Source organism: Bolinopsis microptera, chromosome 8 (genome assembly GCF_026151205.1).
Source record: "Bolinopsis microptera isolate Bmic1 chromosome 8, MBARI_Bmic_1.0, whole genome shotgun sequence".
NCBI classification, from domain to species: domain Eukaryota; kingdom Metazoa; phylum Ctenophora; class Tentaculata; order Lobata; family Bolinopsidae; genus Bolinopsis; species Bolinopsis microptera.
Genome location: NC_087079.1, coordinates 17,884,009 through 17,909,803, shown reverse-complemented (window position 1 = coordinate 17,909,803; position 25,795 = coordinate 17,884,009). Strand labels below are relative to the sequence as shown.

The window sequence follows — 25,795 nt, the reverse complement described above, 5'->3', positions numbered from 1 at the left end:
CCGTAAAAAATAATTATTGGACACAACGTATTTCACTGCATTACTGTGTAACACATGTCTGTTTTACTTATTTAGGAGCATTTGTGATTATATAATATGTCATGATTACAGTCCCCCATCATATATCTTTATCGGAATGTTGCGTGAACCTTGTAGATAGTTTAACATGATTAACTGTATCTATTGACCTTTTGAACATTGTTATTGTTCAACTCGTTGGTTCGTGTTCGTAAGTTCACGATGTAAATTGAATTTGTATTGTTTATAGTGTGTTGTTGGGTGGAGTAAACGTAACTACCAGGCAGTTTTGTTAGAATGAGCTTCTCTCGAGCTCACCCCTCGCAGTGTAGCGGTCGCAGGGTTTATTTGAAGTGTGAGTATTTTACCTATATGGGTAATTGTTACCTATGGTTACACTACATATAAGGTAATCTGTCTCTAGCGTTCTCCTTATTTAATGGTAAGTAAACCATACTCCTGACCACATTGTGTGTGTACAGACAAATTGATTAGGTACGGTGCTTTACTACTAAAAGGTTATTCAAATTGTTATTTATATTGGGACCAAAATCCAATGTTTCAGTTTTATCTCTGGTCAAAATTTGCTGCAATTAAGATTTGGGGCATAAATAATTTGGGTCGTACTATAAATTACCCAGTCTTTTTATAAGGACCTATCCTCCTGACACTCTAAGATTTGACACACTCTGTTTTCAGCATCTCGGAGAAGTTGCAGAAGAGACGTTTCCATAAGTGGGTGAACATGTACCTAAAACCACGTGGAGCCCACGTGACAGACCTGTTCACTGATCTGCAGGATGTTGTGTTGTGTTTGCAGCTACTAAGCAGCTCTCCAGCGAGAAACTGGTGAGAACTTGCTTTTGTTTCACTTTCACTTTCACTTTCACTTCCACTTTCACTTTCACTTTCACTATAATAGGATTTTGTTCGTGCTATCAGTTGACTTAAGATCACGCAAGATTGCCCTTATTAAAACACTACTCCTCAGTAATTATGGTTCCTTAAAGTCCTTTACAACTATCTTCAAGTCTAAACAACTGTTCAAACACTACACTACAAATAGATCTCCTAGTAGATTACTAACTAAACACTACTTCTCAGGGTAGATCACGAATGAGTAGATGAGAAACTGAAGTCTGGTAGAATGTTGGTATGGCTCTTACATCCTCCCAGCAAGGGTTAAAAAAGTTAAACATAGACGCTACTGAATATGAACGTCTGGGTCCTAATCTCACTTTAGGCATGCTCGGATCATCAATCTCAAGTTCCAGGTACTTTCACTTTCACTTTCTAGTTTCATAGTTGAAGTTCTAGCTATGACTGCCTGTGTTACATAGCTTAGCTGGGAGCTTGTTAGCAGGCAGCAGTTGAGCAGCCCTTCTTGCCCTGTTTCAGTTGTTTTTGGTAATACTAATATGCCACTTCAATGAGTATATAATGCACTTGTGTCCTACCTTAAACCATTGCAGTGTGATGGGTAGTGAAGTGTGAAGTGGGTTAATGGTAGTGAAGTGTGAAGTGGGTTTGCCTTCATTGACAACATCATTATTCATTACCTACTCTAAAGTCTTTGTAAGCGTACTACTACTACTATATTATAAAAAGCACCTTAGTTCGCGAGCCTCTTACATTAAAAGGTGCTATGACCTATGCTATGTATTTATACCAACGAATATTACCATGTTATTCTCCTTTAAAGACATAAGCGATCCATGTGGTTCCTTGACTACAAGAAGTACATGTGGTACAATGTACATTTAACCAACGGTAACTTACAAGGCTTACATTGTACAATGCACATTATAATTTATAACCACTGTAACTACAGGCAGTACATTGTACAATGCACATTATAACCTCTTAACTACAGCAGTAACATTGTACAATGGTAAATTAATAACCACTGTAACTACAGGCAGTACATTGTACAATATTACCACTGTAACTACAGGCAGTGCATTGTACATTGTACATTATAACCACTGTAACCGTTAATGTATTGCTCCCTGCACCCAATATACACTCTCCTGTAATTGGGTTACGAAGCTACCTGGACTACACGGTTACTGACCACTGTAATCTATAATCACGTGGGTAACTGAACTTCATGGACTGTGTATCCTACATCCAGAACTCTGTGATCCTAGCATCCAGAACCTCTGTGATCCCTAGCATCCAGAACTCTGTGTTATCCTAGCATCCAGAACCTGTGTATCCTAGCATCCAGAAATCTGTGTAGTCCTAGCATCCAGAACTCTGTGTAGCCTGCATCCAGACTCTGTGTAACCTAGCATCCAGAACACTGTGAATCCTAGCATCCAAACTCTGTGTATCCTAGCATCCAGAACTCTGTCTATCCTAAGCACCCAGAACTCCTGTGTTCCTAGCATCCATGAACTCTGTGTATCCTAGCATCCCAGAACTCTGTGAAATCCTAGATCCAAACTCTGTGTATCCTACATCCAGAACTCTGTGTAATCCTAGGCAATCCAGGAACCTGTGTATCCAAGCAACCAGAACTCTGTGTATCTAGCAATCCAGAACTCTGAGTATCCTAGCATCCAGAGACTCTGTGTATCCTAGCATCCAGAACTCTGTGTTATCCTAATCATCCAGAACTCTTGTGTATCCAGCAACCAGAACTCTGTGTATCCCCTAGCATCCAGACTCTGTGGTATCCTAGCATCCAGAACGCCTGTGTATCCTAGCATCCAGAACTCTGTGTATCCTAGCATCCAGAACTCTGTGTATCCTAGCAATCCAGAACTCTGTGTATCCAAGCATCCCCAGAACTCTGTTGATCCTAGCATCCAGAACCTGGTATCCTAGCATCCAGAACTCTGGTGTATCCTAGCATCCAGAGACTCTGTGTATCCTAGCATCCGATCTCTGTGTATCCTAGCATCCAGAACTCTGTGTATCCTAGCATCCAGAACCTGTGTATCCTAGCATCCAACTCTGTGTATCCTACATCCAGAACTCCTGTTCAACAATCGTGTTTAGTTTGAACCTGCTCCCTCTCTTTGAACCTCCCTCGTCAAACCACCAAAAACTCGCCTCCATAGCTCTGTTCAATACAACCCCGTCACTCTCCAAATATTGGTTTTGTTTTTTATATAATACAGTTAATAAGTTACAAAACGTTTTTTGCTGTTTATGAAGGAGTAATATTTCAGATACCTGGTATAGTAATGGAGACCCAACACCAACGCCTGCAACCATCTGATTCTCCCTGTAGAGTTCTAGGTAAGTGTTACCGAGTTACTGAATCTTAACTAAACTAACCTTTTCCATTACAGTTTATATTAAAATAACTTGCTTCCAGGGATCGATATGAACGGCAATTTTAAGAATTTTACCTTTTTGAATGGAAACATTTTCCATAGGTTGTTTTAAAGCATCTACTTTTAACGAGCTGTGGTACCTGAACCAATAATACAATAACTGGTATATATACCAGTTATATATACAATATATATATATTGTAATACAATCATTACTTAAATTATTTACGATATATATTAAAGTATTTATAGTAAGAGAGTACTAAATTTAACTAAAGTATCCGTGATAATAAGATAATACTGTAGGTGGGAAAGGAAAATGAGTTTAATTGAAGAGGTATGCATGAATATAAAGGATATAAGAACAATTGAACACTGTTTGTGGTGTATCACAGATTTTACATGTTAACAATTCCCACTATCGTAATTCTCCCTGATTATGAGATTCAATGTACCATTATAATGATATGATATCATGAGTATATTGTGCACTTGTTCAGAATAAATGATTCAATTATTGAGAAAGAAAGAAGCTCTCTCCCTCTCATTTGCCCCTTTTAGATGATACCTTTTAGCACCATATTGATCCTAACTATACTATTAATTATCCGATCATTATTAAAATCACAATTAATAAAGAGTTATGATTATAATTAATGAATAATGAACAAATTATTATTATTATTCTGACAAAATTAAATTGAAAAAAAAATTTTTTAAATGAACTAACCCACTACACGACTAGTTTAAACTGTCAATAGTCCGCACATTTACAGACACTCAGGCTACATCTTATTATTGAGTCGATCATTAATCATGATGTTTATTTCAACCTGTAAACACCAATATAATATAAACACGACTGAAGTGAGAGTGTATGGGCTAATCATGACTCTAAGTGGTTTATTAGTGTTTTGGTAGACCTCCATAATAATACCACTAGTTGGCTATCATTAATACTACTCACCACGCACTGACACCCGTCAGTGTCTAGTGTCTGTAAACTACTATAGCACACTCTCCTCTCTATCTGTATATTGAGAGTAATGATGTTCAACACACTGCACACAAGTTACCTACAAGTACGCTGGTTAACATATGGTTTACATTACAGTCTATTCAATATACTGCTGAACATAACGAGGTTATAGGATATTGAATATTGACTTCTGAGAAAGGACCACCTGGATACAACAGTAGTATAATAATATGAGGGATTTACAACTTGTTTAATATATCCTCTTTGCACCAGTGCCACAATTTACTAGAGGAGCTCGCTGTATCTCGCTAGATAAGAGATTGCTATCTCACTAGATAAGAGATTGTTATCTCATACAATGGCTCAGTAGTAACAAGTTATTATAATCTCACAAGATAACAGCTCACTGCCTCCCCAGGAAGTACATTACAGCAGCAGTTAAGAAGCTGGCTACAAGAAACTCTGGGAACTACCGAGCAGTTCAACTTCTCTACTAGCTGGAATAATGGCATACTTCTCTGCAGACTCCTTCACGCTTACAGGTACACTCTTTACTTACCTGTTACTTACCTGTTACTTACCTGTTACTTACCTGTTACTTATCTGTTACTTACCTGTTACTTACCTGTTACTTACCTGTTACTTACCTGTTACTTACCTGTTACTTACCTGTTACTTACCTGTTACTTACCTGTTACTTACCTGTTACTTACCTGTTACTTACCTGTTACTTACCTGTTACTTACCTGTTACTTACCTGTTACTTACCTGTTACTTACCTGTTACTTACCTGTTACTTACCTGTTACTTACCTGTTACTTACCTGTTACTTACCTGTTACTTACCTGTTACTTACCTGTTACTTACCTGTTACTTACCTGTTACTTACCTGTTACTTACCTGTTACTTACCTGTTACTTACCTGTTACTTACCTGTTACTTACCTGTTACTTACCTGTTACTTACCTGTTACTTACCTGTTACTTACCTGTTACTTACCTGTTACTTACCTGTTACTTACCTGTTACTTACCTGTTACTTACCTGTTACTTACCTGTTACTTACCTGTTACTTACCTGTTCCACTGGGGTGGTGTATATTTATAAAATCAAAGACTAAATAGGACTATAATATTTAATATTGTGGGGGGGGGGGGGTGTCACGTCCGTCTATGTCCGCTTGTCTCATAGAATCCAAAAAGGACAGGACATAGGCGGACATAGGCGGACATAGGCGGACATAGGCGGACATAGGCGGACATAGGCGGACATTAATGGACACCTAAATTGCTAAATAAAATGTTCAATTTTTGCTGTTATAGGGGGGATAATGTTTTTTGTCCGTTCGGTACCCTATATTTTCAAAACGGACAAAAAATAGAGCGGACAAAAACGGACAAAAATGGACAAAAACGGAAATAACATTTAGATGCTTCCTCCTCCTACTCTTCCTCCTCCTCCCCCTGGGTCTTCCTGATCTTCCTCAGTCCTCTTCCTCCTCCCCTCCTCAGTCCTCCTCCTCCTCCTCCTCGTCCTCAGTCCTCCTCATCAGTCCTCAACAGTCCTCCTCCTCCCCAGTCCTCCTCCTCCTCCTGAGTCCTCCTCCTGGGTCCTCCTCCTGGGTCCTCCTCCTCCTCTTCATCCTCCTCCTCTTCCTCCTCAGTCCTCAGTCCTCCTCAGTCCTCCTCCTCATCCTTCTCCTCAGTCCTCCATCCTCCTCCTCAGTCCTCCCCCAGTCCCCCTCCTCCTCCTCCTATTCAGTCCTCCTCCTCCTCCTCCTCCTTCTCAGTCCTCCTCAGTCCTCCTCCTCCTCCTCCTCTTCCCTCTCAGTCATGCTCCTCAGCCATCCTCCTCAGTCCTCCTCAGTCCTCCTCAGTCCTCCTCCTCCTGGGTCCTCCTCATCCTCTTCATCCTCCTCCTCTTCCTCCTCGGTCCTCAGTCCTCCTCCTCCTGGGTCCTCCTCCTCATCCTTCTCATCAGTCCTCCTCCTCCCCAGTCCTCTCCCAGTCCCCCTCCTTCTCCTCCTCCTATTCAGTCCTCCTCCTCCTCCTCCTCAGTTCTCCTCAGTCCTCCTTCTCATTTCTCCTAAGTCCTCCTCCTGAGTCCTCCTCCTGAGTCCTCCTCCTCTTCCTTCTGAGTCCTCCTCCTGAGTCCTCCTCCTCCTCCCTCTCAGTCATCCTCCTCAGTCATCCTCCTCAGCCATCCTCCCCAGCCATCCTCCTCAGCCATCCTCCTTCTCAGTCCTCCTCAGTCCTCCTCCTGAGTCCTCCTCCTCCTCAGTCATCCTCCTCAGTTCTCCTCCTCCTCCTCCTAGGTCCTCCTTCTGGGTCCTCCTCCTCCTCCTCCTCCTGGGTCTTCCTGATCCTTCTCCTCCCTCTCAGTCATCCTCCTCAGTCATCCTCCTCAGTCATCCTCCTCAGCCATCCTCCTCAGCCATCCTTCTCAGCCATCCTCCTCAGTACTCTCCAGTACTCTTCAGTACTCTTCAGTCCTCAAAATGTTTGTCCGCTAATGTCCACCAATGTCTGCTAATGTCCACCAATGTCCATCCAAGTCCGCCAATGTCCGTCCGGGTCCGCCAATGTCCGTCCGAGTCCGCCAATGTCCGTCCGTGTCCGCCAATGTCCCAAAAAACACGTCCGTTGTCTCATAGAATCCAAAAAGGACAGGACATAGACGGACATAGACGGACATGACACCCCCCCCCCCCCCCCCCCCCCAATATTACACAAAGTTAACATTTCTGTTAATTCTAACTCCATGTTCCTCTTCCAGGCCTGACAAAGTAGTGATGGCTAGTGTAAGTAAGATGTCGCCAGTAGAGAGAGTACAGCATGCTCTTAACGTGGCTAAAAGCTGCTTCTCTGTGGAACCTCTTCTCATGCCGCACGGTACGTTACATAGGTTACCTTGGTTACCCTGGTTACCTTGGTTACCTTGGTTACCCGGCCCTGGTTACCTTGGTTACCTTGGTTACATAGGTTACATAGGTTACCCTGGTTACATAGGTTACCCTGGTTACCCTGGTTACCTTGGTTACCTTGGTTACCTTGCTTACCTAGGTTACCTTGGTTACCTTGGTTACCCTGGTTACCTTGGTTACATAGGTTACCTTGCTTATCCTGGTTACCTTGGTTACATAGGTTACCCTGGTTACCTTGCTTACCTTGGTTACCTTGGTTACCTTGCTTACATAGGTTACCTAGGTTACCTTGGTTACATAGGTTACCCTGGTTACATAGGTTACCTTGGTTACATAGGTTACCCTGGTTACCTTGGTTACCTTGGTTACCTTGCTTACCTTGCTTACCTTGCTTACCTTGCTTACCCTGGTTACCCTGGCTACCTTGGTTACCTTGGTTACCCTGGTTACCTGGGGGCCGGGAGATTTTTACCTTGGGAACGAGGGCAGGGTAACTACTAACGTTGTTTACTAAAAATAATGTATAATACTAGTTAAACATAAAATTTCGAAGTATCAGCTGCCGGATAAGACTTAAACTTATCATGCGCAAATAACCGACAGACTATTACTCAGAACTGACTCGATTCTTTGATCTAGCAGTAGCCAACACAGCTTTTCTCTGTACCTCTGACAACACTATTTATTATATACTACAATGTTTTGAGTTTACAGTAAATACTGGAACTGTACCAAGTTGTAACACTACACCCCGGATACTAAAGTGAACCCTCTCTACAGCAGCTCACTACACCCTGTAACAAGGTTCTAACTCACTTAGCCTCCTTACTTCACTCGTGTAACATTAGTTTTAATTAGGACCAGGTCCCCTGGGATTAGCATCATGTTATACTGTATTAGAGTGCTGTAAAGTAGTTATACTGTATTAGAGTGCTGTAAAGTAGTTATACTGTATTAGAGTGCTGTAAAGTAGTTATACTGTATTAGAGTGCTGTAAAGTAGTTATACTGTATTAGAGTGCTGTAAAGTAGTTATACTGTATTAGAGTGCTGTAAAGTAGTTATACTGTATTAGAGTGCTGTAAAGTAGTTATACTGTATTAGAGTGCTGTAAAGTAGTTATACTGTATTAGAGTGCTGTTCAGTAGTTATACTGTATTAGAGTGCTGTAAAGTAGTTATACTGTATTAGAGTGCTGTAAAGTAGTTATACTGTATTAGAGTGCTGTAAAGTAGTTATACTGTATTAGAGTGCTGTAAAGTAGTTATACTGTATTAGAGTGCTGTAAAGTAGTTATACTGTATTAGAGTGCTGTAAAGTAGTTATACTGTATTAGAGTGCTGTAAAGTAGTTATACTGTATTAGAGTGCTGTAAAGTAGTTATACTGTATTAGAGTGCTGTAAAGTAGTTATACTGTATTAGAGTGCTGTAAAGTAGTTATACTGTATTAGAGTGCTGTAAAGTAGTTATACTGTATTAGAGTGCTGTAAAGTAGTTATACTGTATTAGAGTGCTGTTCAGTAGTTATACTGTATTAGAGTGCTGTAAAGTAGTTATACTGTATTAGAGTGCTGTAAAGTAGTTATACTGTATTAGAGTGCTGTAAAGTAGTTATACTGTATTAGAGTGCTGTAAAGTAGTTATACTGTATTAGAGTGCTGTAAAGTAGTTATACTGTATTAGAGTGCTGTAAAGTAGTTATACTGTATTAGAGTGCTGTAAAGTAGTTATACTGTATTAGAGTGCTGTAAAGTAGTTATACTGTATTAGAGTGCTGTTCAGTAGTTATACTGTATTAGAGTGCTGTAAAGTAGTTATACTGTATTAGAGTGCTGTAAAGTAGTTATACTGTATTAGAGTGCTGTTCAGTAGTTATACTGTATTAGAGTGCTGTAAAGTAGTTATACTGTATTAGAGTGCTGTAAAGTAGTTATACTGTATTAGAGTGCTGTAAAGTAGTTATACTGTATTAGAGTGCTGTAAAGTAGTTATACTGTATTAGAGTGCTGTAAAGTAGTTATACTGTATTAGAGTGCTGTAAAGTAGTTATACTGTATTAGAGTGCTGTAAAGTAGTTATACTGTATTAGAGTGCTGTAAAGTAGTTATACTGTATTAGAGTGCTGTAAAGTAGTTATACTGTATTAGAGTGCATGATTAACAAGATATTGTAAGGTTTAAACTAATACCTACCACTAAACTTGACATATTTTGATCATTATAGTGTGCCTGCGTGAACGAGTTATGTGGTGATATTAATTAATACTCATCTAGTTATAACGTCACATAACATCTAGTTATAATAACGTCACATAACTTAATTAAGCAATGTTAGGAGGGTTCACTATTGTACACCAGGTGGGTAGTCAAGGGTCGACCGAGTCCTCGGCCTCGGTTTTACCGAGGAATGGCGATTTTTCCTCGGCCTCGGTCAGGAGGACAATTCCTCGGTTCGCCTCGGCCTCGGTCAAAAATAGATTCGAAATTCCTCGGCCTCGGCGAAATTTGACGATTTTACCGAGGATTTGACCGAGGATTTTTGTTGAAATTTTGGGAATTTTTCTAGTAGTGAGGTTACTAAAACACTACCTCAACTACTCTAGTACTCTCTGTAGTGTTTATGTAGTGTTACTGTACTAACAGCACTTACTATATACTAACAACACTTACTATATACTAACAACACTTACTCTACTTCAATTATACGATATTACTTATTTTTACCGAGACAAGAGCTACAGGATAAAGTCAGATACTTAAAAACTTGAATACCTGGTAGTAATGTTATTTATAACGTCATGTTGTAATTACAACCAACCTTCTAAAGTAAGAATGTTAAGATTTAACAGATAAGTGCCATATTGTGCCACATAGAAACACACTGTGTTATAGTAGTAGTGTGTTAGTATTAGTAGTAGTAGTGTGTTACAGTTGCACACTAACATGGTTGTGAGCTTCTAATTGACTAATTGTCATATTGGATATTGGTTGCCTCCCGCTGTTACCTACGTATATTCTGGAAACTAACAACTAAATAATGAATTCTACAAACTAATAAACTTCTCTTATTTAGTCGGGTTGTCTCTAACAACACACACACCTGTCTATAGTATTGTAACCCTGCCAATTGTATACAATAAACAGTATTACAAACTCTGTGTGTATTAATTATACCCCTCTCAATAGTGTTTTGTGTAGAATATGACACAGTCAGATGATAGAACCTGCTATATAATACGTGTAGTAGTAGTGAGCAATAAACACACTGTTTGAGCTATTGTTTTCAAGTAATCACATCACCAATAGTTTGAATAGAGGCGGCAAAATAGAGCCAATATAGTAGAGCTGTTGCACTACATGAGCCAACAGAGCTGCATTGTTTGGATACAGACCACCAGCCCAGCAAACACACCTAGTGTTAACAGTTACTAGTTACCTAGTTACTAGTTACTAGTTACTACCTGATAGTTTTATAGTGTAGTTTGAGGGTATATTGTGTGATATGGTGTGCGCATGTGAGTTGAAGTGAGGTCTGACAAGATATCAATTAAAATACTCTATACTATCGAATAGATACTATGGTAATACTACACATACACATGCCTTCTCAAGTAATACTACAAGTTATCCCAACTCTAACCGACCCTTTATTAACTAAACACACTAATAAACACACTAATATAAACACACTAATAAACACACTAATAAACACACTGATAAACACACTACTAAACACACTACTAAACACACTAATAAACACACTACTAAACACACTGATAAACACACTAATAAACACACTACTAAACACACTACTAAACACACTACTAAACACACTAATAAACACACTACTAAACACACTAATAAACACACTAATAAACACACTACTAAACACACTAATAAACACACTAATAAACACACTAATAAACACACTGATAAACACACTTATAAACACACTAATAAACACACTGATAAACACTACAATTTCAGATGTAGCTACCAGTATCCCTGATGAGAGAGTAGTGTTAGTGTACTTGTCTGTACTGAAGAGTGTTCTCCTGGGTAAACACACTGCCAGACAGCGGGCAGCTCACTTTCTGGTTAGTTAATTTTAATATAATTAATATAGTTAATAATAACATTTTAAACGATCATTTCACAAATTAAGTCGGAAGATTTCCATAAGTTGAATAAGAAGAATTGCACGAACGGGTCGTGTCGTGATGAGAGGGTACCAAATAAGATAATTTATTAATATTTGCTCCGTATTTTGGCCTTATTCCAAAAGAAATAGCACGTGTCAGAGAAGTTAACTAACACGTGTCAGAGAAGTTAACTAACACGTGCCAGAGAAGTTAAATAACACGTGCCAGATAAGTTAACTAACACGTGCCAGAGAAGTTAACTAACACGTGTCAGAGAAGTTAACTAACACGTGCCAAAGAAGTTAACTAACACGTGCCAAAGAAGTTAACTAACACGTGTCAGAGAAGGTAACTAACACGTGCCAGAGAAGTTAACCAACACGTGCCAGAGAAGTTAACTAACACGTGCCAGATAAGTTAACCAACACGTGTCAGAGAAGTTAACTAACACGTGCCAGATAAGTTAACCAACACGTGTCAGAGAAGTTAACCAACACGTGTCAGAGAAGTTAACTAACACGTGCCAGAGAAGTTAACTAACACGTGCCAGAGAAGTTAACTAACACGTGCCAGATAAGTTAACTAACACGTGCCAGAGAAGTTAACTAACACGTGCCAGAGAAGTTAACTAACACGTGTCAGAGAAGTTAACTAACACGTGCCAGAGAAGTTAACTAACACGTGTCAGAGAAGTTAACCAACACGTGCAAGAGAAGTTAACTAACACGTGTCAGAGAAGTTAACTAACACGTGTCAGATAAGTTAACTAGCACGTGTCAGAGAAGTTAACTAACACGTGTCAGAGAAGTTAACTAACACGTGCCAGGAATTTAACTAACACGTGCCAGGAATTTAACTAACACGTGTCACTCAGGAGTTACAGGAGAGATCACGTGTTATGATGGGGGAACTAGAAGAAGCTCAGGAGCACTGTGTTGAGGAGATGGCAGGAGAGTGGAGGAAACTCAGAGATACTCTCCACTCAGACCAACCTCCACAGGGCCTTAACGAGGTACAAATAACTATTAGCTTATCTAGTATGGGGGGGGGGGGGGCTCTCTCAGTTCAAAGTTGGGAATGTTAATATTAATTATGATCTCTTAATCCTGCTCCTCTACATGAGCTAACATGTTGACCACAACTAACCTAGCTCTACTATCTATTAACCCAGGTGTTCCTGGTGTCGTCACGACAGTTAGCTTCACACTACGATAAGAGCAACAAAGCAGCCCAGAAGAAACTACACACATACGCTACCGAGGTTAGAACAATTTGTTGTTATTTTTCAACCCTATTCTAGCCACCATGGGTATCCTGCCAAAAATCATGCTTCATCCCCTTTTGTCGTACATTGGGACCTAACAACTCCGCATTTTTCCTCATTTTAACTTTAATAAGGTAAAATGACCAATTTCTGTACCGTAGCATTAGAAAATGTATCGTTATTCTTGATTTTGGTTGAATATTAGAAGTACACGCTGTGAGTATTAGAATAACACCAGGTATAGAATTTATTATCCAATGTTTAAAATTTCTCCGCAGCTGCAAGAATTGGATAAGTTTGAGAAGGAGATTAAGAGATTAAAACATCTAGCTAGCTACGTTCACTCTTACAGAGACAGTCTTGCCAAAGTAGTGAGTTTTACTTTATTTGTTGCTATAGTTACTATATAAAAGTAGTGAGTTTTACTTTATTTGTTACTACTTTAGTCTTTTACTTGATTCATTAAAATAGTTAATAATATGACAATCTTTTAAATTTTTGTTCTTAAGTCTGTCCTGAGAAATACTCTTCAGTTTTTAAAGCCGTGTTTAACTTTAAAACTTCTTTATTTCTGAAGGTAGCAAATGAGAAAGTGGTATGTAGTCTTCCATGTTGTACTAATGTGATGTACTAATGTGTAATGTGTAGCATTGTGTTATGTGTATTGTACTAAGTAGACAGGTAGACAACATGTAACATTGTGTTAAGTTAGAGTATACTACAGTAGGTCAGTACCTGTGTACTACTACAGTACCTGTGTTGCTATACTCTGTTGTCTGCAGCACATTTCCAGCTAAAACTGCTTGTAAAGCCTCAATTTAGTTTATGTGTGGTTTTAAAACTCATTAATTGCTGTGTAAATTAACTTTACAGTCTACATGAATCATTAAACAAATTTAACCTAAAGTTCCACACCCCTTATGCACAACATGAACATTGCTTTAACTTCCTACTTCATTGCTTTGTTTTGCTTGCTGTTCTCAGTTGTTAGCTTGATGATAAGTATGAAAACCGTGTAAGTCTTCTTCGTAAGTTTATCTCGATTTGTTACCAGCTATGAACTTGTGTTCTCATCAGAGTTTTAAACAGCGCTTTCTCGTGATTTAAATTGATTTAGTTCACCGTTCACGTCTTGACTTTTGGAGGTACGACATCATTTTAGGTCAGTAAAAGCAGCTTCTAGAAGTTTAGTAGCTGTAGTAAAAGCAGCTGAGTTGGACTTTCTGTACCAAACTGTACCATGGTACAATATTTGACGAAAGTCAATTATCTTGAGATCCTACTGATAAATTTTCTTTAAACTTTCCAGATAGTTGTATGGTTCTGAGACGGATAATCTGAGCAAGTTTGGGCGAATTTCTATGTGTCAAACTTGAGATATGACTTCAAACACAAGAAAATATCTCAAATTGGTACAATATTTGACGAAAGTCAATTATCTTGAGATCCTACTGATAAATTTTCTTTAAACTTTCCAGATAGTTGTATGGTTATGAGACGGATAATCTGAGCAAGTTTGGGCGAATTTCTATGTGTCAAACTTGAGATATGACTTCAAACACAAGAAAATATCTCAAATTGGTACAATATTTGACGAAAGTCAATTATCTTGAGATCCTACTGATAAATTTTCTTTAAACTTTCCAGATAGTTGTATGGCTATAGGACGGATAATCTGAGCAAGTTTGGGGGAATTTCTATGTGCCAAACCTGAGATATGAGTTCAAACACAAGAAAATATCTCAAATTGGTACAATATTTGACAAAAGTCAATTATCTTGAGATCCTACTGAAAAATTTTCTTTAAACTTTCCAGATAGTTGTATGGCTATAGGACGGATAATCTGAGCAAGTTTGGGCGAATTTCTATGTGCCAAACTTGAGATATGACTTCAAACACAAGAAAATATCTCAAATTGGTACAATATTTGACGAAAGTCAATTATCTTGAGATCCTACTGATAAATTTTCTTTAAACTTTCCAGATAGTTGTATGGCTATAGGACGGATAATCTGAGCAAGTTTGGGCGAATTTCTATGTGCCAAACCTGAGATATGAGATCAAACACAAGAAAATATCTCAAATTGGTACAATATTTGACGAAAGTCAATTATCTTGAGATCCTACTGATAAATTTTCTTTAAACTTTCCAGATAGTTGTATGGCTATAGGACGGATAATCTGAGCAAGTTTGGGGGAATTTCTATGTGCCAAACCTGAGATATGAGTTCAAACACAAGAAAATATCTCAAATTGGTACAATATTTGACAAAAGTCAATTATCTTGAGATCCTACTGATAAATTTTCCTTAAACTTTCCAGATAGTTGTATGGCTATAGGACGGATAATCTGAGCAAGTTTGGGCGAATTTCTATGTGCCAAACTTGAGATATGACTTCAAACACAAGAAAATATCTCAAATTGGTACAATATTTGACGAAAGTCAATTATCTTGAGATCCTACTGATAAACAAAAATGTTGTGAAAAAATGTTGTGAAAAAATGGAAATAACATTTAGATGCTTCCTCCTCCTCTTCCTCCTCTTCCTCCTCCTCTTCTTCCTCCTCCTCCTCCTTCTCCTTCTCATCCTCCTCTCCCTCATGCCCCTCCTCCTCCTCCTCCTCTTCCTCCTCCTCCTCAGTCTTCCTCCTCCTCAGTCATCATCCTCCTCCTCCTCCTCAGTCCTCCTCCTCCTCCTTCTCCTTTTCCTCCTCCTCCTCCTACTCCTCGTCAGTCCTCCTCCTCTTCCTCCTCTTCCTCCTCCTCCTCAGTCCTCCTCAGTCATCCTTCTCCTCCTCCTCCTCCTCCTCAGTCCTTCTTCTCCTCCTCTTCCCCCTCCTCAGTCTTCCTCATCCTCCTCATCCTCCTCCTCCTCCTCATCAGTCCTCCCCTTCCTCCTCCTTCCCCTCCTCAGTCCTCCTCTTCCAGTCCTCCTCCTTCTTCTCCTCCTCCTCCTCTTCATCAGTCCTCCTCCTCCTCCTCCTCCTCCTCATCCTCCTCTCCCTCCTCTCCCTCCTCTCCCTCATCCCCTCTTCCTCCTTCTCCTCAGTCCTCCTCAGTCCTACTCCTCTTCCTCAGTCCTACTCATCTTTCTCCTCCTCCTCCTCAGTCCTCCTCAGTCCTACTCCTCTTCCTCCTCCTCCTCCTCAGTCCTTCTAAGTAATACTCCTCTTCCTCCTCCTCAGTCCTCCTCAGTCCTCCTCCTCAGTCTTCCTCATCCTTCTCAGTCCTCCTACTCCTGAGTCCCCTTGAGTCCTCTTCCTCCTCATCCTCATCCTCATCCTCCTCATCCTGTGTTCTCATCCTCCTCCTCCTCCTGAGTCCTCCCGAGTCCATCTCCTCCTGAGTCTTCCTCCATCTGAGTCCTCCTGATTCCTCCTCCTCCTGAGTCATCTACCTCCTCCACATCCTCCACTTCCTCCTCCTCTTCAGTCCTCCTCCTCCTCCTTCTGAGTCCACCTCCTCCAATACCTCCTCCTCCTCCTCAGTCTTCCTCAGTCCTCCTCCTCAGTACTCCTCCTTCTCCTCCTCCTCCTGTAGCCATGTAACTATCTGGAAAGTTTTTAAAAATTCTATCATTTAGATCTCCAAAATATATATGCCTTTGTTCCGCTAAAAACCGCCAATTTGGAGATATTTTCTTGTGTTTGAAGTCATATCTCAAGTTTAACACATAGAAATTCGCCCAAAATCGCACAGATTATCCGTCTCATAGCCATACAACTATCTAGAAAGTTTAAAGAAAATTTATCTGTAGGATCTCGAAATATGTGCCTGTGTTCCGTTAGAAACCGCCAATTTGTGATATTTTCTTGTGTTTGAAGTCATATCTCAAGTTCAACACATAGAAATTCTACAAAAATCGCACAGATTATCTGTCTCATAGCCATACAACTATCTAGAAAGTTTAAAGAAAATTTATCAGTAGGATCTTGAAATATGTGCCTGCGTTCCGCTAGAAACCGCCAATTTGTGATATTTTCTTGTGTTTGAATTCATATCTCAAGTTCAACACATAGAAATTCTACAAAAATCGCACAGATTAGCTGTCTCATAGCCATACAACTATCTAGAAAGTTTAAAGAAAATTTATCAATAGGATCTCGAAATATGTGCCAGCGTTCCGCTAGAAACCGCCAATTTGGAGATATTGTCTTGTGTTTGAAGTCATATCTTAGGTTTGGCACATAGAAACTCGCCCAAAATCGCGCAGAATATCTTTCTCATAGTCATACAACTATCTGGAAAGTTTAAAGAAAATCTATTGGTCAGATCTTGAGAAAATCGAAAATATATTCTAAGTTATTCACTAAAACACTCGATTTTCGACCAATCCATATGGTACAGTTTTGTCGAAAGTCCTTCTGAAGCAGCTGCTACAAGTGGAGTAACTGTAACGCGCGAGGTAAAATTATTGTAACAAACATTGTACAGTGCGCGTAGTTTGGCGCTTCAGTGGTTGTATTATAGAATTTATCATGTTTTGATGAATTATCGATATAATAATATATAATAAGTTGTCTTTATTACTTTATTACTTCATTTAATAAACTGTGATAATTTCTAAGTTCTTGCCAAAATACTTACACCTTGAAAAGAAAACAAATTTAAATTTGTGTCGGTAGAATCCCCATTCAGTTGATAACCGGTCAGCTCAGTTCGCTGGCAGCAGCTATTTGTTGAGTTCTATGAGATTTTGTTTTCTCTTATTATTTCGTAGTAAGTTTATATTTATAACACACAAATGCAATCATTTGTAGTCACAAATCAATATTTATTACAAGATCTATTCAATCAATATTGCTATTTTCCTTTTTTCTTAAAAAATTAAAAGTTCTAATCTAATCAACAAGTTAAATGACTACTCCGGCCTCCGGGTCTTTTTTTCCGATCTATAAAATTATTATCAGCTGATCAAACCGGTTTACTGGAGACCATACTCTTAGAGCTTGTTGAAAAGGGCCACTGAAAAATGTTGACAGTTATTGTTGAAAAGATCGTACTTCCTCCCAGTGCATTTGGTATCGTAAATACAGTCGTTCAGCTCTCGTAACTTCATTGGTTTCCTCATAGGTGCCCACTCCTCTTCTCTGAATGCTGGGCTGCACAGCTGCTTATCTTTGTACACATATCTTTTAGGGCGTAACTCCGGGCTGTGAATCCAAACATCAGGATTTGATGGACCTTGAACAATACTCAAAGCAGCATGAGCCTTGTTCCTCTCTTGGAGGAGGGCTCTAAAGGGTACTGCATTGACATCATATCGTCCTATCTCCTCCACTGGTTGTATGAAGTCCCCGTTACAAAACTGAGCGATGAAGTATGCTACTTGAGGATCAGCATCTGGAGCCTTGCATTCAGCCCTGGCTACAAAAGCCCATTGCTCAGTTGGTGGCAACTCCACCAGTGTATTAACCATGTTTCTAACAATGTGCCCTCCGGATGGTAGCAGTAGCCAACATCCCCAGATAGCCTTGTGTGTGAATTTATAAAGTCGTCCCTGGAGACTATTCACGAGAGTTTCGTCCACTAATAGAAGTCTATCATCCGGTCCAATGAGGTCCGAGTTCTTGTCCTGATTTCTAAGTGAGTCGTATTCACCAAGTACATAAGCGACGGACGCGGTAGACACAGCAAGTATGGTATCCTGCATCTGACTTTGCTGGAAAATCGTATTATATGAATCCATGTTTGAAAAGAATTAGTTTAAAGATGTGAGGTAATACAACGATTCATGACATCGAAAAAGAAAACATCTAAAAGAGAGCGTAAAATTGTCTTACTTCATCTCAATTTTTTACTAAACATTTTAATCCAATTTAGCAACTGCTAAACTGAAAGAAGGTGTGTTACTTACTGAAAGTCCGGATCTGTACAGAAGATCCGATTCAAGGGTTTCGTTGCACTTATCCTTAATATCAGTCACGGTAGCCAGAAACACCTCCTTCAAGTTACCTCTAACATCGGAATTTTCGACCGATTCACCTAGGAAAAAACTGCAGTAATCAGAGGATAGCTTGGTTTTTTTCTTGAGGCTCATCCAGCACTTAGACAGCTGAACAAGTTCCTTTTGGAGACCCTTAATCTTTTCCTGAAACCCTTTCCAATATTCTGTTGAGCTTTGCAGATATTGTACGACATTTCCGAACATTTTCCTTATCTCTACCACGTCTAATTCTGTGAGAGTTACACTAATTAAGACACCTGCGACACCTGCGACACCTGCGCCAAACTTGATATATGGATGAACATTTCCCATTAGTTGCACCAGGCTCAGTACACTATTATAGAGGGGTTTAAGAATCGCCCGACGCTTTTCATCTACCTTGCTGCTTTCCTCTGCTGACAACTTGGCAATCTGAGCCTTACACCACGATGTGAGACTATTGATTGAGGTTTGCACATTCGCCAAGGCAGATTCTGCTCCTTGGTTTTTGTCACACAACTCATTCAGCTTTACTGTCATTATCTTTTCGTCTAAATCCCTCGCAAATTTTTCAAAGACTGTTTGGTCATTTACTCCACATTTTAATGCACCCAACGTTGATTCGATGGTTGCAGTCAGATCAGACAACAAGTGCATAGCACAGTACCTCAGTGAGTTGACCTTTTCAGCAGCAATTATCACCTTCTCCATTATCTCTTTCTCTTTTCCTTCTAGGCCTTCAAATGATGTGTTGCAATTTTGTAGACTGTTTTCCATCTCTTTAATATCTAAAAATACCTTCCCGATCACTTCTATTACTTTCTTAACCATGGTGGCGGGTGCATTTTCGTCAGCTTGACACTCCATTCTACTATCCTAATTCCTATGAAATAAAGATTATACTTTAGTGATGAATATATTTTTAGTTATTCGTAATAGCCCAGACGGCTGAGGAAATATTTTTTAATGGTACAACTGATCTACATTGGAAATATTTTAATTTTGAATGGACAAATAAATAACGATAAGAGTAGGTAATCGATAAACATAAGTGTTATATAGTGTCATGCAAATTGAAAAGTCTCTCTCTCTCTCGGAGATGGGCCTAGGTTGAATTCCTAGTGTGGGATTTAATTCCTGGTGAAGAATCCTAGGAGGTTATCCAAAAAGGTTGTTATGTCTCTATCCAGTCTTGTCGACTGTTCCACAAAATTGAAGATATGGTTGAGTTTACTGTTGTTAAGATCCTCCATAGGGGTTTACCAATTATCCTCATTCTGAGCGTCATGAGCTGGATGCACTTTCAGAGGAGGTGCTGGGATGTTTCTGCTTCTCCTGAAAAGTGTTCACAATCTTGCGTCTTGAAGTTGACGTTGTTCGCCACGCTCTGAAAGTAAACTACGAATCTAGCTAGTGGGCTGTGACCTATCCTGACAGCGGCCATGTTAGCCATCTGATGTGAGTTCCTGTAAAATTAAAGTATTTATATTTGTGGAGGAACATCTCAAGTAGAATTTTCCTTTGTCACTGAGTGTTGCCTAATTGGGAGGAAGGGTTTTGGTCCTATGGGGATGTTGTTGGATTCGTCCGCTAGTTCGTTACCGTATACTCCTTCATGTCCTGGAACATCTAAGTTCTACTCAATGTGAATACCTAGTAAGTTGAGTTGGTCTGAGATGTTCAGAACGACGTTAAAACAGGTGCTGTTAAGTGCCTTTAAATGCAGCCTGGAGATCTGAGAGGAATTATTTGATGGGGATCCTAAGTTACTGTTTTCGCAGAGGAGCTAATTTTCACAAGAAACTGCATCCAGACATTCTTGTGTGATGGCGTCGATTTCACTCAAATATAGCTTTAAACAAATGTTATCTTTTGGCAAGGCAGTGGTGGAAACTGTCTCTTCTTGCGAATCTTTCTCCTGACTTACTGAGTAGAGACAGATCTTCTCATCTTTTTTTCTATAGCTTGTTTCCCGACGTTATCATACGAAAGAGCTGCTTCATGAATGGCGTCCTCAAATCTTTTTACAGTGGCTACCATGTCATTTCTCTGCGACCTGTTTGAGGCATTTTGAATATGTGGGGGTTTCAGCTTGTATAAGATTAAGCTGATGATAGAAAACAAGCTGACTGCCACACATATTTTTTTGAAAGGAGACTCTATCCGTGTTATAACTGTTATGATCGTCTCAACGCTCAAGGAGCCTGCTATAGACCCGTTTGCTGTCATTCCGTTTGCTGTCATTCCGTTTGCTGTCATTCCGTTTGCTGTCATTCCGTTTGCTGTCATTCCGTTTGCTGCCATTCTGTTTGCTGTCATTCTGTTTGCGGTTATGATTGTAGCGACACTCAACGTGCCTGCAACGCCAAGCAGTATGTTGTAAATGTTTGTAGAATTAGTCGGGTATAGCTGATTTTTACTTTCCCAAACTGATCGCATTTCTTTAAGGTCTATTTGCAAGTCTTTCATTGTTTGTGCCGCATCTTCAAGGCTCTTGCAAGTTGTCGTCATCTCAAGAACAATACCTTCCTTCACTCTGTATATCAGATTTTTAATTACAACAGTTTCGTGAACATTGCACTCGAGTGCCTTCAATGACATTTGCGCCAGCGCGCTCAAGGAAGTAGCCAGTTTTGTGCATTGGTACTTAACGTTAGAAAGCGAACTTCTAGCATTAGTTACCTTATCCAAATCTATAGTTTCACTTTCGTCCAGTTGACTATTGATTTCTATGATAGAAGCTAAAATATCGTCAAATCTTAAATTTCGTTCGATTACTGGAATGTAGTCTTTCAAACAACGAACAACTTCGATGATCCGATGTAGTAGAAATGAACCCTCATTTTCCATTCTGAAATGTTACAGATTAAATTAGTTATATTTATTAGAAACTTTTGTTTAATTTTTATTGCGAACCGATATGCATATCAAACAAGGTCTTGTGAATTTCCATAGTCTTGTGAATTTCCGATTATCATAAAGTCATAACTAGTAACGATTGAATAAGAACCAACTATCAACACAACGAAACTGAACAGAGGAATAAAATAACATCAGAATAAAACAAAGAGAGGGGTCGATTACCTCGGATAAGTCGGAAATTAATCTCGTCACACGGAATCACGTAATATGGTAAGTTTTATGAATTGCTTATGGTACGGCAAAAGACAACAGTCTCGGAACATTTTCCGACCAACATTTTGAAATTTGGTGCATTTTAACCGTGTCGAATTGGCAAAAAACTGTATCTACTTCCGACAGAAAGTGTTCATTGTCCAATGAGCATCGTGCCATGCTGCTACCATCGTGTTACCCTCGTGGTTGCCACATGACAGCTTACCTAACTGCTATTGGACAGCGCACTTCTGTCACGTGACGATTTGGTTATTGATAGTGATACTTATGGAGTACTGTATTTCATAAATGTTAAATTCCTGTTAAATTCGGCACCAGTTTGTCGGGCAAGTGGTAACCAAGTGACGTATTCACGAGGTACAGTCACTTGATAGATAACTTGACCTATATTAGCCAGCGAGAAGGGTTGGATTTCATGATAAAGCAAATTAGATTCACAATTAACATCCTTATAGAACAGCAAGGGTTGAGTCAAGCTTGTAATATCACTGTAATTGTTGGAAATCAAAGGAATATCTATCGCAAAGGAATTACTTTCATAAAAGAATTTAACAGAAATTTAATATTTATGGAGTACTGTATTTGATAAATGTGATTGATGAAATACAGTACACTTCGGTTGTATCTTCGGCTGGGATGAATATTTCTGTATGTGATTTATTTCAAATAATACTACTAGCTTCCTCCCTGTTACCACGGGTTTTCTGGTATATATATATTATATATATAACAATTAATTTTATTTCCGAGCAGTGCATCTGGGTCACGTGGCTGATGTTCAGAACATTTGAACGTTCTAGGTTAAGAGATGCACAGATTTAGCCACTATCGTCGAAAACGCTATTATGTTTGTTTACCAATATCCTCAAACTCAAATGAGCGTTTAATCCAGGAACTTCCATTTGAACCTTTTTTGTGGAAAAGTGGACCAGAAGAGTCAAGTGCAGGTATCATAGTTTTTGATATGATAAATCGATTTAAAAATTGGGCTCTCTTAGCAACGTTCTTTGAAAGGTCGATGGAAATTATGAGCGGCTAAAAAACGTAAAATTGTCTATCGGTGCAAAATGTGAACGGTTAAAAGTCAAGAAGTTTGATATGAGTGTATGATGCCTCGGATCGAAATATAACAAGTAAGGAGCTCAAAAGCTCAAAGTAGCTACGATCTCTAGCCCTAGGAATGGACATGTTGAATATTCAGTGTATGCACCTGGATAACGAATGGATAATGAGTAGGCCTGCTCATTATCCATTCATTATATACAGGTACATAACTCCGGGCTGTGAATCCAAACGTCAGGATTAGAGGGACCTTGAACAATACACAAAGCAGCATGAGCCTTGTTCCTCTCTTGAAGGTAAGCTCTAAAGGGTACTGCGCGTGCGTTGTCATCATCTCGTCCTACTTCCTCCTTGGGTTTAATAAAATTCTCGTTACCAAACTGAGCGATGAAGTATGCTACCCGAGGAGGATCTGAAGCCTTGCATTCAGCCCTGGCTAAAAAAGCCCAGTGCTCAATAGGTGGCAACTCCACTAGTGTATTAACCATGTTTCTAATAATGTGCCCTCCGGATGGTAGCAGTATCCTACATCCCCAGATAGCCTTGTGTGTGAATTTATAAAGTCGTCCCTGGAGACTATTCATGAGAGTTTCGTCCACTAATAGAAGTCTATCATCCGGTCCAATGAGGTCCGAGTTCAGGTCCTGATTTCTGAGTGAGTCGTATTCACCAAGTAGTACCTACAGCGGCGGACGCGGTAGACACAGCAAGTATGGCATCCTGCATCTGACTTTGCTGGAAAATCTTATTATATGAATCCATGTTTGACAATGAATTAGTTTGAAGATGTGAGGTAATTGCTTAACACTATTTTAGCTGGTCGTTATATCTAAGTAAACAGTGACCTCATTTCCCAATAACCAAGTGCGTGTATTAGGCAACAATTCAAAACAGCATAATTTAGGGCTGCAATCGATAGAAGAACCATCACTTAATAAGTTAAAAGGGTTTTGAGGAAACCTCACTGTAGAAAAGAGCTATCGTATTAGGAGTGTGACAAAGTTATCCAAATATTACCGTATAACCGTTCGATCCCTGCCCTTTAACCAATGTTGTATTATACTTGTTAGATGTACCTGATCTACTATATTTCAGACCAAGGAATTAATACAGTTAACTAAGTCACAAAAATTTGATTTTAAATTTCGTTGAATAAGGCTTTCAGCTAGCGAATGTACAGGTTTGAGGAAGCCTATGAGCTAGGTAAGCAGATAACTTAGTTTCTACCATCTAAAGAGACAATTAGCAAATCGGAAAAATAGACTTGAATTTGTTCATATAATTTACAAAGCGTATGTTATTGCCCACGTTAAGGGGCCTGTTAATAATTAATTAAATTATTAGCTATTTTAGATTTAATAATACAAGGCACAACACTCATACTCGACAAAAGCTTTAAAATCGTACAAGAAAAACGTATGGTCAGGAACAGGTTGTAATAATACGGAATATAGAAACTGTCCCTTTGATCACGAATCAATACAAACAAAAAGGTAGATTGATAATAACGTGAATATGAGGTATATAAGATGAGCTATAGGAATGAATATGTTTCGCTCTATAAGGCAGCTGACCCGGGCCGAGTCTATCGAGCACAAAATAAAAGGATGAAACATTTTTCCTGTAAGCTTGTAGTAAAGTATACTAGCTTGTTGAGTATTACATACGATGAGCTATTCTTACTTTCTATCACAAGATCCAATCATGTCCTAACATTCCCTACTCAAAGTCAATATCCCAATCACTGTAATTGATAAGCTAAGAAGGTACACGAAACGTGTGTGAACAATATTGCGTTATCCAGCTATTGTCGCGTCGTACGAAGTACCTACAGCTTTACACGTCACGAGGCACACTATTCCTACTCAATACAAGTATTGTATCCTACAAATCTTCTCTCCAGATACTATTTATTCAGGCAATACTATCGAGAATATATCTATTTATATTTAAAACTTGACGAAAAAATCCATAATTTCCACAGTATAACAGAGCTAGATGATGAATAGAAATTAAAGCATAACTGATTTTTTAAATTTCCTCGAACAAAGCTTTCGACTAGCGGGTTTCTAGTTAATGATAATTGATATCGTAACGCAAGACAAAGAAAAACAAGCGTATAAAAATGTAAAATTATAATAATTGGTAAATGGTAAACGAAAATACACATTAATAAATATTGTTTATATTCTCTATTGAGATCGGCTGGGAAGATCAACCCAAAATACTCTACTGCGGGGGCTCATGAGTCTACAAAGTTTTTGAACTATATATTTCTTTTTAGAGCTTGTTATACCCCGTAGTTGATTTTGTGGGAAAGCTATGATTATACCTAACCGGATCTGTCTCTCTTCTTTCTGCCGCAGAAAAGGAGCAGAGCGAAGGAAACCTCGCTAAAACCTGATAACCTTCACCTTCTCGACCAATGGTCTTTCTGTTTTACAGCGGTTGCTTGTCCCATATGACCTAGGCCAAGAATGAAAGTCCGAACAGGCCATAGAAAGAGCAGTACCCACCTTTTCCACTGCACCAACAAAGTCCTCATAATTATGTAGCTGTCCGCACTGTTTGATGGACAGTTCCAGTTTATGGTGGAACGAGTCAGTGCTTATGGACTTATGGCCTGGTTCCAAATATTCCACTGTTATCGTGTCAAGCCCGAGGTCAGGGCTGTTTATGAGCGAACATAACGCAGTGTAAAGCGTCCAGCATTTGTTCTGAGCGGAACAATTGTCTAGGGCCTCCAGCGTCCAATTAATGTCCGTTCAAAGTTCGATAAGATAAGCAGTTTAAGTAATCCTTAGTCTGATTAGTTCAACATTTCCGAGTATTCATAACTTCATAACATGTCGTTGAAAAGGGCCACTGAAAAATGTTGACAGTTATTGTTGATAGCATCGTAATTCCTTCCAGTGCATTTGGTGTCGTAAATACAGTCGTTCAGCTCTCGTAACTTCATTGTTTTCCTCATAGGTGCCCACTCATCTTCCCTAAATGCTGGACTGCACAGTCGCTTATCTTTGTACACATATCTCTTGGGGCGTAACTCCGGATTATC

General features: G+C 39.3%; 2 protein-coding genes across 3 annotated transcripts in view; both read left to right on the top strand.

Moving 5' to 3' along the window:
- The window catches only part of LOC134820034 (galactose-1-phosphate uridylyltransferase-like), an 80,893-nt gene that overhangs the window by 48,036 nt on the left and 7,062 nt on the right, over positions 1-25,795 (top strand). The window lies entirely within an intron of this gene.
- LOC134820033 (uncharacterized) overlaps positions 4,777-25,795 on the top strand; it is a 40,143-nt gene continuing 19,124 nt past the window's right edge. The window contains exons 1-7 of the mRNA XM_063830212.1: positions 4,777-4,826; positions 7,059-7,174; positions 11,193-11,302; positions 12,222-12,359; positions 12,519-12,608; positions 12,890-12,982; positions 13,189-13,206. Coding sequence (XP_063686282.1) covers positions 7,075-7,174; positions 11,193-11,302; positions 12,222-12,359; positions 12,519-12,608; positions 12,890-12,982; positions 13,189-13,206 — 549 coding nt within the window. The 5' untranslated portion in view covers positions 4,777-4,826; positions 7,059-7,074. The remainder of the gene's footprint in view (positions 4,827-7,058; positions 7,175-11,192; positions 11,303-12,221; positions 12,360-12,518; positions 12,609-12,889; positions 12,983-13,188; positions 13,207-25,795) is intronic.